The sequence below is a fragment of the Heptranchias perlo genome, chromosome 5 (assembly GCF_035084215.1).
Source record: "Heptranchias perlo isolate sHepPer1 chromosome 5, sHepPer1.hap1, whole genome shotgun sequence".
NCBI classification, from domain to species: Eukaryota; Metazoa; Chordata; class Chondrichthyes; order Hexanchiformes; family Hexanchidae; genus Heptranchias; species Heptranchias perlo.
Genome location: NC_090329.1, coordinates 135,386,899 through 135,403,513, shown reverse-complemented (window position 1 = coordinate 135,403,513; position 16,615 = coordinate 135,386,899). Strand labels below are relative to the sequence as shown.

At 48.0% G+C, this 16,615-nt stretch overlaps 1 protein-coding gene across 2 annotated transcripts in view; it reads right to left on the bottom strand.

Moving 5' to 3' along the window:
* The window catches only part of tjap1 (tight junction associated protein 1 (peripheral)), a 116,327-nt gene that overhangs the window by 12,363 nt on the left and 87,349 nt on the right, over window positions 1–16,615 (bottom strand). For both annotated transcript variants that reach the window (XM_067985232.1, XM_067985231.1), the window contains 2 exons: window positions 13,793–13,900; window positions 744–827 (listed from right to left, as the gene is read on the bottom strand). In XM_067985232.1, the coding sequence (XP_067841333.1) occupies window positions 744–827; window positions 13,793–13,900 (192 nt within the window). The remainder of the gene's footprint in view (window positions 1–743; window positions 828–13,792; window positions 13,901–16,615) is intronic.

Sequence of the window (16,615 nt, the reverse complement as noted above, 5' to 3'; positions counted from 1 at the left end):
CTCCTCTCCCCTCAGGGACGCCTGAAACTCCGAATCAATACAGGACTTTGAGTTAATTATCAGATAGTCAGAGGGAGAAAAAGGAAATTAGATATTTGTAACTAAAAGATGGCATCCATTTTACGTCCTGTCACAGGGTTAAATCCTTCGGGATCTTGACAGGAGTTTTTTGAAACCAGATTATTCCTCTTCATAACAGCTCAATTTCATACTACCTCAAGCTGATAAAACACCCAAATGAGTTGACGCTCCAGTCTGGTTGAAAACACTAAGTGGCAAAAACAGAAAATGCAGCAAATGCACAGCATGTTGATTAGAATTAGAGAAAGACATGTGACAGTTGAGCTCCCACCAGCTGTGTACTTCCAGCATTGCCTGCCTGTTTCTAAATTCAGATTCCCACTATTCATGTTTATTGTTTATCTTTATCGATGTCTTTGTGCTAGGCTGATGAACAATATTCTGACTGTCAGAAAAGACTAAGACAGATTTCCCTCCACAAAGACCAAGACATTGTGGTTCCAAAAGATATCATCCTGTCCAGCCAAGGCTGATGAAACACATTCGCCTTATATCTGGCAGATGTGAAGTCCCAGGTCCAGGGTGATTATCACTGTAGCACTCAAAGGAAATTAAGGGTAAAAAGGTACAATAATAACCAATCAGGCTAACTGAAATCCTTATAGACCTCTGCTTGTGATATGCACATTCTGTCTCTCTCTCTCCATACCTATGGTACTTACATCTGCAAACTTGTGGTTCCTGAAATGAGATTTGTTGCACTTCAGCAGCTGAACGGCAAGGTTACAATCCTGTCGATAACGCTCCTGGCAAAAAAAGGGGAAAATTCAAAACTGTAAAAGGCGGCACTGCCTCCAACCCAACACACAAGCCCTTTGTCAGAAGAACAGTGAAGCTTTGGCGAAGTGGTACAACACCAAACTGAACATTCTGGCCGTACCTACAAGCAATACCCAGGATTCCACCAGGACTAAAGTTTACTGCTCCAGACCAGGACAATGTTCACAAGAACAGATTTATTTATGTTAGGACCAGCAAAAGGCCATTAAGCCCAATGAGATGGTCCCTTTTTCACAGTGCAACGTCATTTAACCCTTTCACCATATCCCTAATGACCTTCTCTTCATTCACTCCCAATTGCCACTTGAACTCCTTTATACTACCCACGTCAAAACACTTCCCTGGTAACTTATTTCACCAGTCTTTGGGTGATTTCCCTTCTTACTCCTAATTTTTAAACTTGTGTCTCGAGATCGTCTTTGAGCAGAGTTTTACCTAGCACTTCTGGATGCCTATTAGCCTGTGTTACCTGGGTCAACACTGACCATATATCAGAACTCGACACTTCTTTAAGCTGACTCAATAAGTTAAATTCAATTTTTAATCACATGGGGTCCTGGGATTTTTCTTACTGTTTTGAAAATCAAAAGAACAGAACAGATTTACCATTAAATAGCAATTTATCAGATCCTCAGAATGAACAGCTGCAAAGACCAAGCATGATACATCACTTTTGAAGGGCAATCACTGCTGTTAAGTAGGTAAACATGACAATAAGGTCCCACAAATAACAAATGAAAGGAATGGTCAGTTGACCTCTTTTTGGTGGGACTGGTTGAGGGATGAAAGCTGGCCAAGACACTGGGAGATCTCTTCTGCTCTTCTAATAGTGCCTTCAGATTTTTACTTCCATCTGAACAGGCAGATAGGGCCTCGGTTTAACATACCATCTAAAAGACCTCTGACAATGCAGCACTCCTTCAGCATGGCACTGAAGTGTCAGCTTAGATTAAGTCCTGGAGCTTGGCTTGAACCCACAACCTTCTGACTGACTATTTTGAGTTCTACTAGCACAGAATGAAAATGAGAGTTTCAGGGTTTAATATTGTACTATTTTGTTCAGCTGTTCCTATTCATGTGGAGTTTGTTTGGCATTGTAACACTGCTAAAACACTGCCAATCACCCATGGCCACAGTCACTGGCAACACTTACTATAAGGTATAATTTGTAGCTAGGCAATATTAACAGTTCTTTCAGTACCTAAGACAGAAGACAGGCATCTGACAGGATCTGCGACTGGCTTGGAGCAGAGGCTGCCAAACAACCACAATTGCAGCAGAATGAGGAACGCTTGAATTCGCCGCTTGAATCATGACTTCCAAGTCAATAGCAAGAGTTTGAAAATTGAGAATCAAGAGGGGGGCCCGACTGTGCCGGGCAGAGAGATCCAACTGTACTGCCACTGCTCCAACTTGGTGTCTATTCACAGCAATAACCATAAACTTCAAGAAACATTAATTGTAGTTTGAAAATGATAAGTAATTTTTATAATTCTTCTGGAAAAAAAAAACAAATCAGACAAAGTTTCAAGTAAGATTGAATAAAACTTTGGGTTGTTATTCCCACGATGCCTCAATGGATAAGTGCACTGAGCTGAGCTGCACAGACCAGAACAATTCCAGGTTTGATCATCAATCCGTTCTGAGTTAGTTAGCTGATTTCTGTTGGAGTAACAGTTCAGGTGTTGGAATTTGTCTTCTCTCAGTTTGAGGCTACTGCTCCTGATCATTACCCAACGATCCCTGCCGGAAAGTGCATGTGTAGATGTCAGATGTGGAGAGATTATGATTACATACAACTCCATTCCCTGCCCCACCCACAGACATTGCTGGCTGACACGAAGGGCCCGATTTTACCAGGGGTGCGGGTTGGCAGCGGGTGGTCAGTCGGGCTCGAGGAAAACGCGCCGTCCGATTTGAGTGCGTTGCGCGCGCGATCGCGGGATGATTGATGTAATTAGCCGGCAGTTACAGGTTCCGCGCTTCTCAGCTGCGTGCCGGCGGCCTGCGCATGCGCATTGACGTCTGAGCGATGTTGGAGCTCTATTTAAAGGGGCAGTCCACCAAAGTCCCTCCAACCACAACCTACAGTCCATGAAGGATGGAGGAGCGCAGGGGTAAGGCTGCTCCCCGTTTCACGGACCACGCCCTCCAGGTGCTGCTGGACGGGGTCCGCATGAGGAGGGAGACGCTGTTCCCCACGGATGGAAGGAGGTGCCCTGGCAGCGCCACCAAGAGGGCATGGGAGGAGGTGGCCGCTGAGGTCACAAGCAGGGGCAACACCACCCGCACTTGGATTCAGTGCCGCAAGAGATTCAATGACCTCACCAGGTCCGGGAAAGTGAGTACACTAACGCACTCTGCGTCACTCCGTCTTCCACATCACCTCAAACACCTCACAACCCCATCTCCACTGACAGCACTGCGCTCCCACACCAATCCTCACAGCCACCCAACTATCAGCCTCACAGTGCCTGCACTTACCCACCGTCCCTGTCCCCACTCGACCACTACCACACACCCCAATGCCCATACAATGGGATGGCCATGTGGCACACGCATCCTCCCATCCATCTGGCACACGCTCAACCCAATCACACCAATGCTTGAAGCGTCTCACATTGTAATCATCACTCAATAACGTTTTTGTGTTTTGCCCTCACAGGAGAAGAGGGCCAGGAACGCACGTGATAGGGCATGCACCGGAGGGGGCCCGCCACACGAGGTGGCCCTGACAGACGCCGAGGTCGAGGCACTGGAGATCAGCCGCACGCTGCATTGCCTGTCGGTGGCGGATGGCTAGTCTGGTTCTGGAGAAACGGCCGGTAAGGGAAAGCTGGCACTCATCACTCATGATCGCGAATGATCTTAGCATCACATGGCATATGCCGCACCGCCACATTTGGACACATGCCTGATATTGCCCTCTGTTCTCTTGCAGGGCCATCTGCGATCGACGTTTCGGTTGAGGGGGATTCCTCAGAGGACATGCCCGTCTCTGAGGGTGCATTGTCACACGAGCCTTGCATCCACCAGCGCAGATACACACACCTCGGTGGGTCCCCCCCACTCAGTTAGTTGGGATTGCACATGGTGAGTCACCGCGCACACGTGAGCATGAGCAGACCCTGGTGGCAGGGTCAGCCGCGGAGGGTCCGCGTCGGTGGGAGCACTCTTCTCCAGGCTCTGCTCAGCCGGACCCAGATGCTGAACCCAGGGGGCCACCTGTCAAAAGGAGAGTCGTCGAGGGGCACCAGAACATTGCTGAGGTACTGGGAGAGGTGCCACGCGCACTCTCCACAATCGCACGGAGGATGGAGGAGTCCAACTCCTGCATGAGGGGAATGGTGGCACAGGTGCAGGAGGGTATCGCCGAGATAGTGTCGCAGGGACGTGAAGGCATCTCTGAGATAGTGTCGCGGGTAGGTGTGGGAACGTCTGCGGTGGAGGACAGGCTAGCCTCCCTCGAGCGTCACGCACAGCTCACCAATGAGTCCATCCAGGCCCTCACAACGGCTGTTCAGATTCAGGGTGAGCAACATTCTGCCGCCATCAACAGGTTGACAGATACATTGGAGGTGGCCTTGCAAAGTCTCACCCACGTCATCCAAACTGCCGTCCAGCAGGGTGGAAGGGGTGATGTGGGCCTTGGCCATGACAGGGAAGATGGTGAACGGGGAAATGGAAGTGTGGACGCTACTCAAGGCGCCCCCACGTCTCACCCGTTGCCCCCCTCTCAACCAGTGCCCGCAATAGTCCATCCTCTCCAGGTGGCCGAGTCTGCCCCTGCACAGGTGTAGGAGGAGCAGTCTGTGGAGGTGCCCTCACGGGCACCGAAACCCAGGGGGCGTCGGCCCAAAGCATCTACCAAGTCAGGGCACGAACAGGAGCAACCTGCCACCACCTCTGCTGGAGCCACAGGAGTAGCACCACGTAGGGGTACCCGGAAACGAAAGCCGAAAGTTCCGTGAGCACACAGGGATTGCACCAGGGTGTTTGTCTATTTTTTTTTTTATTTCCACTATTTGAATGTCAACACAAAATAAACTCACTTTTTCTCACCAATGCAGCCACCTCTTGTCCATAATTCTGCGGCTTGTGCAATATGTCCCTTCCGTGCGCCTCATCATGACGACGACCACCCCGTCCCACCCATTGGGCATAATACAGTGGGTGCAGGTGTACAGGCACCACTCTTCTGTGGAGGGAGCCAGTATGGACCCTCGTCTGTCCACGTTATGACATGTGAACGCCTCACACAGTGTGATGTTAGGAGAACCGTTGGCATATGAGTGCCTCCTTGGCCTGACGAGCACGCAGGTGAGCCGGTGTTCAGCCCATGGGTCGTTCCTCCTCCTCTCCCTCTTCCTCCTCCTCATTGTCGTCCTCAATGTGGGTGGCGGGTGTGCATGGGGCCTCCTCCAGCGGCACCCCTCTCTGTAGTGCCATGTTATGCAGGGCACAGCAGACAACTATAATTCGTCCCACTCGGAGTGGCGTGTATTGGAGCGCTCCCCCGGAACGATCAAGGCACCTGAAGCACATCTTGAGCAGCCCTATAGCCTGCTCAATTGTAGACCTGGTAGCAATGTGGCTGTCATTATATCGACGCTGCGGCTCGGTAATGGGGTTCCTCAGAGGTGTCATAAGCCACGTGTACAGGGGGTATCCCTGGTCGCCGAGGAGCCAGCCGTTGCCGGTGTTGGGTGCGTGGAAGAGGGGCGGGACGGTGGACTCCCTGAGGACGAAGGCATCGTGGCAGCTGCCAGGGTATCTGGCGCACACGTGTAGGAATCTCTGGCGGTGGTCACAAATGAGTTGGGCGTTCATGGAGTGATACCCTTTCCTGTTGATAAACAGCCCTGGCTCATGTGGAGGTGCCCGTATTGCTATGTGGGTGCAATCGATTACACCCTGCACCCGTGGGAAGCCAGCAACAGCATGGAATCCAACCGCCCTCTCCGTCTGGCTGCGCTCATCCATGGCGAAGTTGATGTAGGTCGAGGCCCTGCGGAACAACCCATCGGTGACCTGCCTTATGCACTTGTGTGCAGACGACTGAGAGACCCTGGTGATGTCCCCCGTGGCACCCTGGAAGGATCCGGAGGCGAAGAAGTTGAGGGCAGTGGTGACTTTGACGGCGACGGGTAAGAAGATGCTGCTTGGTCCATCCGGGAGCAGCTCGTCATTGAGGAGGCTGCAGATGTCAGCGACTACCTGGCGAGTGACTGAGCCTACGTATGCACTGCTGCTCAGAGAGGTCCATGAAGCTGAGCCTCGGTCTGTAGACCCTGTGCGGAGGGTAGTGCCTCCTGCGACGCATCTCTCTCTGCGGATGCCCTCCATCCTGCTGTGCAGGTGGATGTGCCACAGCACCGTGTTGTGAGGATGCACGTCTCTGAGGCGGACGGCGTGGACTGCGAGGCTGCTGAGGCTGGTCATGCTGTTTGTCCTCCGAGGATGTCAACGCAGCACCCATCTGGCAGGTGTAGGTTTGCGGGGTTGTGCACGCTAGACAAGTGTGTCCTCGCACAGGGGTTGCAGTTCCACGCCGGTGAATCTTCTTGCTTGGAGGAGGGTGGTGGAGGGCAGGCGTTGCCCAATGTTACGGAGTGTCCTCCTGCGTTGGTGAAGGCTCTCCCCCCCCCGCCCACCTGTGGAATGCACCTTGGCAGCTGCCACGGGTTGCTGGCTGCAACACGTCCGTTGAGAGTGTGAGTGTTTCCCCCAGTATGGGAAACAGTCTCATTTCACTGTAAAATCCCACACTTGTTAAATAAACAGCTCAATCAGGTCATTTAATGACCTGAAATACCTAGATAAATACACTCAAGTGGAACCCCGCTGGCTTTAATTGCCTGCGGGATTCCCACCAGCGGGGGCTACGCACGCACTCCCGCACGTCAGCGCGGAACCCGGAATTGGGTGGGATCGAGGCGCGATCCGGTCCCGCTCCTCGATTTCGGGATTTTAGAGGCCCCCCTGCCGAGAACGCACCCGGGTGCTAAAATCGGGCCCCAAGTGTCTGGATGAAGCATGAAGAATTGCCATGTGGGTGAGATATCAGAGTGCTGCCAACTGCTGTGAAATTGTACCCAGCAAGAGTAATAGGTTTGGGGAGGAGGAAGAGGAAGAAACAAGTCATATGATGTAAAACGTAGAGATAGAGCTCCCTATGATTTCCCATTTCTTGGCAGAGCTTACTTTGAAGAAATGAAAATTAAAGAGTCAATTGATTCTAATGTGTTGATTGGCCTCTAATCCAGTAATCCAAGGCCTGAGCTCCCACACATCAAACACTGGTAACAATCACACGAGCCACAATACATTGGTGCTCATCTCGTTTAGATTCCAGGAGACAAGACTGGCATCTACCCGACAATGTGGAAAATTGCCCAGGTTTGTCCTGTCCGCAAAAAGCAGGACAAATCCAATCCGGCCAATTACCGCCCCATCAGTCGACTCTCAATCATCAGCAAAGTGATGGAAGGTGTCGTCGACAGTGCTATCAAGCGGCACTTACTCACAAATAACCTGCTCACCGATGCTCAGTTTGGGTTCTGCCAGGACCACTCGGCTCCAGACCTCATTACAGCCTTAGTCCAAACATGGACAAAAGAGCTGAATTCCAGAGGTGAGGTGAGAGTGACTGCCCTGGACATCAAGGCAGCATTTGACTGAGAGTGGCACCAAGGAGCCCTAGTAAAATTGAAGTCAATGGGAATCAGGGGGAAAACTCTCCAGTGGCTGGAGTTATACCTAGCACAAAGGAAGATGGTAGTGGTTGTCGGAGGCCAATCATCTCAGCCCCAGGACGTTGCTGCAGGAGTTCCTCAGGGCAGTGTCCAAGGCCCAACCATCTTCAGCTGCTTCATCAATGATCTTCCCTCCATCATAAGATCAGAAATGGGGATGTTCACTGATGATTACACATTGTTCAGTTCCATTTGCAACCCCTCAGATAATGAAGCAGTCCGAGCCCGCATGCAGCAAGACCTGAACAATATCCAGGCTTGGGCTCATAAGTGGCAAGTAACATTCGCACCAGACAAGTTCCAGGCAATGACCATGTCCAATAAGAGAGAGTCTAACCACTTCCCCTTGACATTCAACGGCATTACCATCACCAAATCCCCCACCATCAACATCCTGGGGGTCACCATTGACCAGAAACCTAACTGGGCTACAAGAGCAGGTCAGAGGCTGGGTACTCTGCAGCGAGTGACTCATCTCCTGACTCCCCAAAGCCTTTCCATCATCGACAAGGCACAAGTCAGGAGTGTGATGGAATACTCTCCACTTGCCTGGACACTCAAGAAGCTCGACACCATCCAGGACAAAGCAGCCCAGCGGCTGCAGTGTGTACCATCTACAGGATGCACTACAGCAACTCATCAAGGCTTCTTCGACAGCACCTCCCAAACCCGCGACCTCTTCTACCTGGAAGGACAAGGGCAGCAGGCACATGGGAACAACACCATCTGCACGTTCCCTTCCAAGTTACACACCATCATGACTTGGAAATATATCGCCGTTCCTTCATCATCACTGGGTCAAAATCCTGGAACTCCCTTCCTAACAGCGCTGTGGGAGAACTTTCACCACACGGACTGCAGCGGTTCAAGAAGGTGGCTCACCACCACCTTCTCATGGGCAATTAGGGATGGGCAATAAATGCTGGCCTTGCCAGCGATGCCCACATCCCATGAACGAGTAAAAAAGACCAAACACCCATGAATCTAGAACTAGGGGTCATAGTCTCAGGATAAGGGGTTGGCCATTTAGGACTGAGATGAGGAGGAATTTCTTCACTCAGAGGGTTGTGAATCTTTGGAATTCTCTACCCCAGAGGGCTGTGGATGCTCAGTCGTTGAGTATATTCAAGACTGAGATCGATCGATTTTTGGACTCCAGGGGAATCAAGGGATATGGGGATCCGGCGGGAGTTGAGTTCGAAGATCAGCCATGATCTTATTGAATGGCAGAGCAGGCTCGAGGGGCTGTATGGCCTACTCCTGCTCCTATTTATGTACTTCTAAGATGTACATAAAATCCTAAGATGTTTTATAAGTATATTAAGGGTAAGAGGATGACTAGGAAAAAAATAGGGCCCATTAGGGACAAAAATGGCAATGTGTGTGTGGAGCCGGCAGATGTAGGAGGGGTTCTAAATGAATTTTTTGCATCTGTTTTCACTATGGAGAAGGACGATGTAGACATCGAAATACGGCAGGGGGACTGTGATATACTCGAACATATTAACATCGAGCGGGAGGAGGTATTGGCGGTTTTAGCAGGCCTAAAAATGGATAAATCCCCAGGCCCGGATGAAATGTATCCCAGGCTACTGTGTGAGGCAAAGGAGGAGATTGCGGGGGCTCTGACACATATATTCAGAACCTCTCTGGCCACAGGGGATGTGCCAGAGGACTGGAGAACCGCTAATGTAATACCATTATTCAAGAAGGGGAGTAGGGAAAAACCGGGGAACTACAGGCCAGTGAGCCTAACATCAGTGGTAGGAAAATTATTGGAAAAAATTCTGAAGGACAAAATTAGTCTCCACTTGGAGAAGCAAGGATTAATCAGGGATAGTCAACATGGCTTTGTCAAGGGAAGATCATGTCTGACTAATTTGATTGAATTTTTTGAGGGGGTGACTAGGCGTGTGGATGAGGGTAACGCAGTGGATGTGGTATACATGGATTTCAGTAAGGCCTTCGATAAAGTCCCCCACAGGAGACTGGTCAAGAAGGTACGAGCCCATGGAATCCAGGGTGCCTTGGCACTTTGGATACAAAACTGGCTTAGTGGCAGAAGGCAGAGGGTGATGGTCGAAGGTTGTTTTTGTGACTGGAAGCCTGTGGCCAGTGGGGTACCACAGGGATCGGTGCTGGGTCCCTTGCTGTTTGTGGTCTACATTAATGACTTGGATATGAATGTAAAAGGTATGATCAGTAAGTTCGCTGATGATACAAAAATTGGTAGGGTGGTAAATAGCGAGGAGGATAGCCTCAGTCTGCAGGACGATATAGATGGGTTGGTCAGATGGGCGGAACAGTGGCAAATGGAATTTAACCCGGAAAAGTGCGAGGTGATGCACTTTGGAGGGACTAACAAGGCAAGGGAATACACAATGAATGGGAAGACCCTAGGCAAGACAGAGGGTCAGAGGGATCTTGGTGTGCAAGTTCACAGATCCCTGAAGGCGGCAGAACAGGTAGATAATGTGGTAAAGAAGGCATATGGGATACTTGCCTTTATTAGCCGAGGCATAGAATATAAGAGCAAGGAGGTTATGATGGAGCTGTATAAAACACTGGTTAGGCCACAGCTGGAGTACTGTGTGCAGTTCTGGTCGCCACACTACAGGAAGGATGTGATCGCTTTGGAGAGGGTGCAGAAGAGATTCACCAGGATGTTACCAGGGCTGGAGTGCTTCAGCTATGAAGAGAGACTGGGAAGGTTGGGTTTGTTTTCCTTGGAGCAGAGGAGGCTGAGGGGGGACATGATTGAGGTGTACAAAATTATGAGGGGCACAGATAGGATGGATACTAAGGAGCTTTTTCCCTTCGTTGATGGTTCTATAACAAGGGGACATAGATTCAAGGTAAAAGGCGGGAGGTTTAGAGGGGATTTGAGAAAGAACTTTTTCACCCAGAGGGTGGTTGGAGTCTGGAACTCACTGCCTGAAAGGGTTGTGGAGGCAGGAACCCTCACAACATTCAAGAAGCATTTGGATGAGCACTTGAAATGCCATAGCATACAAGGCTACGGACCAAATGCTGGAATATGGGATTAGAGTCGACAGGGCTTGATGGCCGGCGCGGACACGAAGGGCCGAAGGGCCTCTATCCGTGCTGTATAACTCTATGACTCTATACTTATGAATCAGCACCCAGCATTTACAGTTAAAACAGCTTTGTTATCCAGTTAGAAGTTTTTTGTGGATCTGAAGTTCTGATAAGTGAGCTGGAATAAACTGTGTAAACACAGCAAACAGAATCATGGATGTGGATGTGGATGTGAATGAGTGTCAGTATAAAAGCAGACACTATCAGCAATAGGGAGCAGCTGCCATACTGGAAAAACATAATAAGTAACTTGATTATTCTGAAATAAGGTCTCTGCTGAGTTAGCTTGTCACAGAAGTGTACTGACCGGGACCCTGCCATTACTGGCCGGGACGTTACGATTGGCCTCAGCATGCCTGGGCTAGGGAAGGGAAATCAGTCAGGGTTGTTGCCCCTAAATACTGTCCAGATACCTGGTGGAACATGTATGCACATTGGGTGAGTTTAGGATCAGGCTAGAGTGTGATCCTTCCATAGTCAAATAACCACTCATTAGCTAGGCTCAGGCATGAAAAACAGTTACTTGGGTGAGGTACAGGAGGTTGCCCAGCGCCTGAGAGATCATACAATGCTTTGAATCAATGTTTTGAGGGGAGATAACTGACAAAATAAACAATGGAGCAAACACTTGCATTGACTGCCATCGTCAGGGAAAATAACTGAATAACAGCACTTCAAATTCACAGTACATATTAAAAAACAGTACCCTAAAAAAAGAGGCCATTCAAGCCTCTAATCCTAGATGTCACGGTTTATCAGGTCATCACAAGCCCTGCCCCATAATCATTTCCAGGTGTCTATTCTCCAGTCAACACAAATAGAAGGCTGGTAAAATGATCAAACAGATGCTTTGTTAGCAGTGACCATACAAGTGACCTACATTATCAGTGTTCATTTATTTCATTCAAAGTCAGTTACAGTCAGACCACCTCACAGCTGATCAATTAATGGTTATCACAAAATGACTTGGGCTTATAACTGGAGCATGAATTTCCTCAAAGGAGTGTTGTTGGACTGTTCAACCATGGGGGCCAAACCCAATCACGTCCTCACTCAACATCCACGGGTGCACCCTCCAAGCAAGTCACAGGGGACCAGGGAGGAGGAGTCTAGATTGATTTTTTCCTTTCTGGAACAGAGGCGCTGAGACCAACAGTAACATTTCAGTACCAATTAAAGCATACACTTAGAGTGGTACAAACACAGCTCACTCTCTACATTTCACACTCTACTTGACAATGCTCAGAAGTATACAATACATCCGGTTTGCAGAGGTTACAAAATTCAAGTAATGCGAAAGCTGAAAAGGGAATTCAGTTATGAGATAGAATCAACGCTCGACAGGGATCACCAGTTCTGAACAAAACAAATTGAGCTACATCCCATCACTAAAATGGAATTACACAACCCAACTTATCTTTACAGTCCACTGATTTTCAAATCAATGTGCTCTTTCAATGCTGACATTCAGCTAATAACTCACGAGTGGAAAAGGCATCTGAAGAGTTGAGCTGACCAGGACTACGTTGTGGTAGGTAACTGAACAAGTGAAACAAGTTATACCATTGAAAGGGCATGTGGTCAATGAACCAGATAGTATTGGTACAACAGTGCATGCCGCAACCCAATCTGGCTGTTCGGACAATGCAAACACTGATATCTCCTGTTAACGACAGTCTTTGGTACCCAAGAACAGGACTGTTTCCAGCAGTACAGTGTTTGCAGCATTTTTGGTTTCTGTTTCTGGTTATAATGGTGGTATTTTCTGGAACTCATTGTGCTGTGCCTGCGCCCCTCACCCCAGAATGTACAAGGTGACATCTGAGTGTAATGTTATCATGCTGTGCTTTACAGGCTCAAGCAGCTGTAAAATAAAATGCACTCATTGTGCAAGTGAGACAGTATGAAATCTGATATGGATGAGTTTACACCAGTGAAATATTTAGGCTTTTAATGGAATGGGGAAAGTTATATCACAGCATCCTTATCACTGCAAAAACAAGTGAACATTTTGTTTTATCGTCCAAGTGGAACGTACACAAAGCTGTCTCTTGCATGCTGGAACAGATGATTCCATTTGCCTGGATGGCTCAGTGGTGTATTATCGAGTCACACATCAGGAAGATCCCAGGTTCATTTCCTTCTATTTGAGTCTGAGCTCAGCTTCTACCTCACATCTGATTAGTTATCAAGATGATTTCTTTCATCTCAAAACTTCACCCACCTCCACTACTACAGCTGAGACTCAAACTGACACCTTTATTCTCTCAGGCTTTGATTTCTCAAGCCTTCCTGCTTTCACCCTTCATAACCTACAACTCACCCCAGTATCCCCATCACTGCTGCCTTTGCCAAGCTCAACCAGCTTTCTGTGTCCAATAGACTTAGTTCTTCCTTAACTTCAACTCCTTGCTCAGCTTGCCTCTTCCAATTTCTAATCTCCACTAGCTTGATATCCCTTAATGCACCCTCCATTCCTCCTACATCTCACTTTCCACCCCCCTTCAGCCATTAGACTGCTGCTCTCTGGAATACCTTCTCTTGGCATCTCTGGTCACCTCCCTTTCTGCTATTAAAAGCCTAAGGACTCTCTTCGCTTCAACCAAAGCTGCTTTTGCCCCACCTTAGCCCTCTTCACTTTTTCTGTCTCCTGACTGATATCCACCACCCTGTAAAGCACATCGGGATATGTTTGAATGTGAGGAGCACTATAGAAATGTAATTTGTTGTTGCCTCTCAGCCAAGGCAGCAATTGTGGCACTGGTCATGGACACTGGGTGAGGGCAGGATCAGGTTTGGCTGCAGTGCTCTCTACAGTCCGGCAGTCTGCCTATACTCACTGTCAAAATTTGCATGAAATGGCCACTGGGGTGAGGTACACACCACCAGCACAGAAAGCCACCAGCATCAGGGTAGGAGGAGCAAAAAAATTAATAGCACAGAGATGACATCATAACAACAGTGGGTTAAGCCAGAAGCTCTGTGAATAACTGATAAATGAGCTAAAATACAAGAATGACAAATGTGCCTGTTTCTAGAGATTAAAATCTGCCCCCTGCAGAAGCTGCTAGACTTACGTTTAACTCCTCCAGCTTGTCAATAGCGGTTTTTGAATCCAACAATTTGTTGGTTAGTTCCACAATCTCCCAGTCAAGGGTCTTCTTATCCAGCTCAGCTTTTTTAATCTGCAGGAATGGGAACAGATACTGTTACATACTTGGACTGAGCAAAGTGAGAAAAAAAGAGGAGACATGTACAGCACTGCAGAGTATAAGTTTGTTCGGACAAGGAACAAGATTGCAAATGTGGGGAAATGCTCATGTCCTCTAGTGCAGTCAAGGTGCTCTTCTGAGGCTGGAGGGTGCAGGGCAACATAGGGAGAGTTCTGCACTGCATCATACCCACTATGGGACAGATCTGAGGCCAACTGGTGCAAGATTAAAAAATGATTCATCTGTGGCAAAGTCATTTCAATGGAAACTTCAGCAGCTAGATTTCACAACAAAACCATGAAAGCCAATAATAGCTCTGCTGAGTCAGGAATGATGCAGGACAGCACTGAGAGCTGGAATAGAAGGACTTTTAGCAGTAGAAACTCAGAGGGGAGGTGAATGCAGCTTATGGGGATTTGATTGATTCATGCAGTAACAGTGAATAGTATGACTGCTGTGTAGTTTTTATTTGTAATTAGATGTTGTGTTACTTCCATGCCACACTTGGAAAGAATGCTTTGTAGCCAAGCTTTGAGTTATTAAACTGGAACCTCGTGACTAGCATACGCCATTAGTTTCACTTCCTGTCCCTGTCACCTCCCCCCGCCACCCCTCACTATTATTTACCAGTCAACCGAAGCAAAGACAGATATGCTGTTGGGCCTTCCTAATAAAATAGGTTGCACAGAGGGACATCTCAACTGTTTTTGTAAGCTATCCTATTAGAGGGTTAAACAGTTTCGTACTGTGGGCAAAGGTGAGATTCTGCCCTTCCGTCAGATCCATCCTCCTGGACACTGTGTGTTCTATACAATGCTGCACTGCATTAACAGGAACTTTCAGCTTCAGTCTGAGATTAGCATCACCAGAACTACTACTAAATCACTCTCATAGGTTGTGCATTTATTAAAGCAGGTCATGTCCCAGAGGCTGCACTATCCCATTCATTTCTTGGATTTACTCTTAGGGTAACAGCTTTTCAAATTCTAAAATAGGTGTTACTGGATATTACCCTTCAGAGGTAAAAAGGTTCAATTTTTCAGGTGTTTGTCCATTAGAAAATGTGCTTTACTCAAAGGAAAATTTTGCTTAAAAAAAAGCGGTTTCTTCAAATTACAAAAATGCAGGAAAATGAGGACAGAATAGATCAGTTAGTTCTTTCAACAGGAAACTGGAACGACTGAGCAAGCTGCTCAATATTTACTATTTTTATACAATGTTCGTACAATATTCTGTCATAGTTAGTGAACTACTTATAAATGGAGACAAACCTTAATATTTAATCCTTTTATTCTCAAATATCTCAACAATATTATGTCTTGTGGAGTTTGATATTTCAAAACTTGTTCTCAAGTTGCAATGGTTGGAAACGCTAAAACGACATGGAGTGTCTACAGTCAGGGATTGGCTTCATCTAAAGGAAGATGGTGAGATAGGAGGAAGAGAAGCTTTGGGGGATAAAGAGAGAAAGAATGAGCAAAGACAGGGAAAACGAAAGCATCAAGCACAGAGTTGTCTGCCAGCAAATCGAAACCTTTGTGCACTAAACTGTGATGCAGTCCAATACATGAACAGTGTGGGCGTTCCACCACGCAGACCAGTGTGACTATATTAATACACGAACAGTGTGGGCGTTCCACCACGCAGACCAGTGTGACTATATTAATACACGAACAGTGTGGGCGTTCCACCACGCAGACCAGTGTGACTATATTAATACACGAACAGTGTGGGCGTTCCACCACGCAGACCAGTGTGACTATATTAATACACGAACAGTGTGGGCGTTCCACCACGCAGACCAGTGTGACTATATTAATACACGAACAGTGTGGGCGTTCCACCACGCAGACCAGTGTGACTATATTAATACACGAACAGTGTGGGCGTTCCACCACGCAGACCAGTGTGACTATATTAATACATGAACAGTGTGGGCGTTCCACCACGCAGACCAGTGTGACTATATTAATACATGAACAGTGTGGGCGTTCCACCACGCAGACCAGTGTGACTATATTAATACATGAAACAGTGTGGGCGTTCCACCATGCAGACCAGTGTGACTATATTAATACACGAACAGTGTGGGCGTTCCACCACGCAGACCAGTGTGACTATATTAATACACGAACAGTGTGGGCGTTCCACCACGCAGACCAATGTGACTATATTAATACACGAACAGTGTGGGCGTTCCACCACGCAGACCAGTGTGACTATATTAATACATGAAACAGTGTGGGCGTTCCACCACACAGACCAGTGTGACTATATTAATACACGAACAGTGTGGGCGTTCCACCACGCAGACCAGTGTGACTATATTAATACCTGAACAGTGTGGGCGTTCCACCACGCAGACCAGTGTGACTATATTAATACACGAACAGTGTGGGCGTTCCACCACGCAGACCAGTGTGACTATATTAATACACGAACAGTGTGGGCGTTCCACCACGCAGACCAGTGTGACTATATTAATACATGAAACAGTGTGGGCGTTCCACCACGCAGACCAGTGTGACTATATTAATACACGAACAGTGTGGGCGTTCCACCACGCAGACCAGTGTGACTATATTAATACACGAACAGTGTGGGCGTTCCACCACGCAGACCAGTGTGACTATATTAATACATGAACAGTGTGGGCGTTCCACCACGCAGACCAGTGTGACTATATTA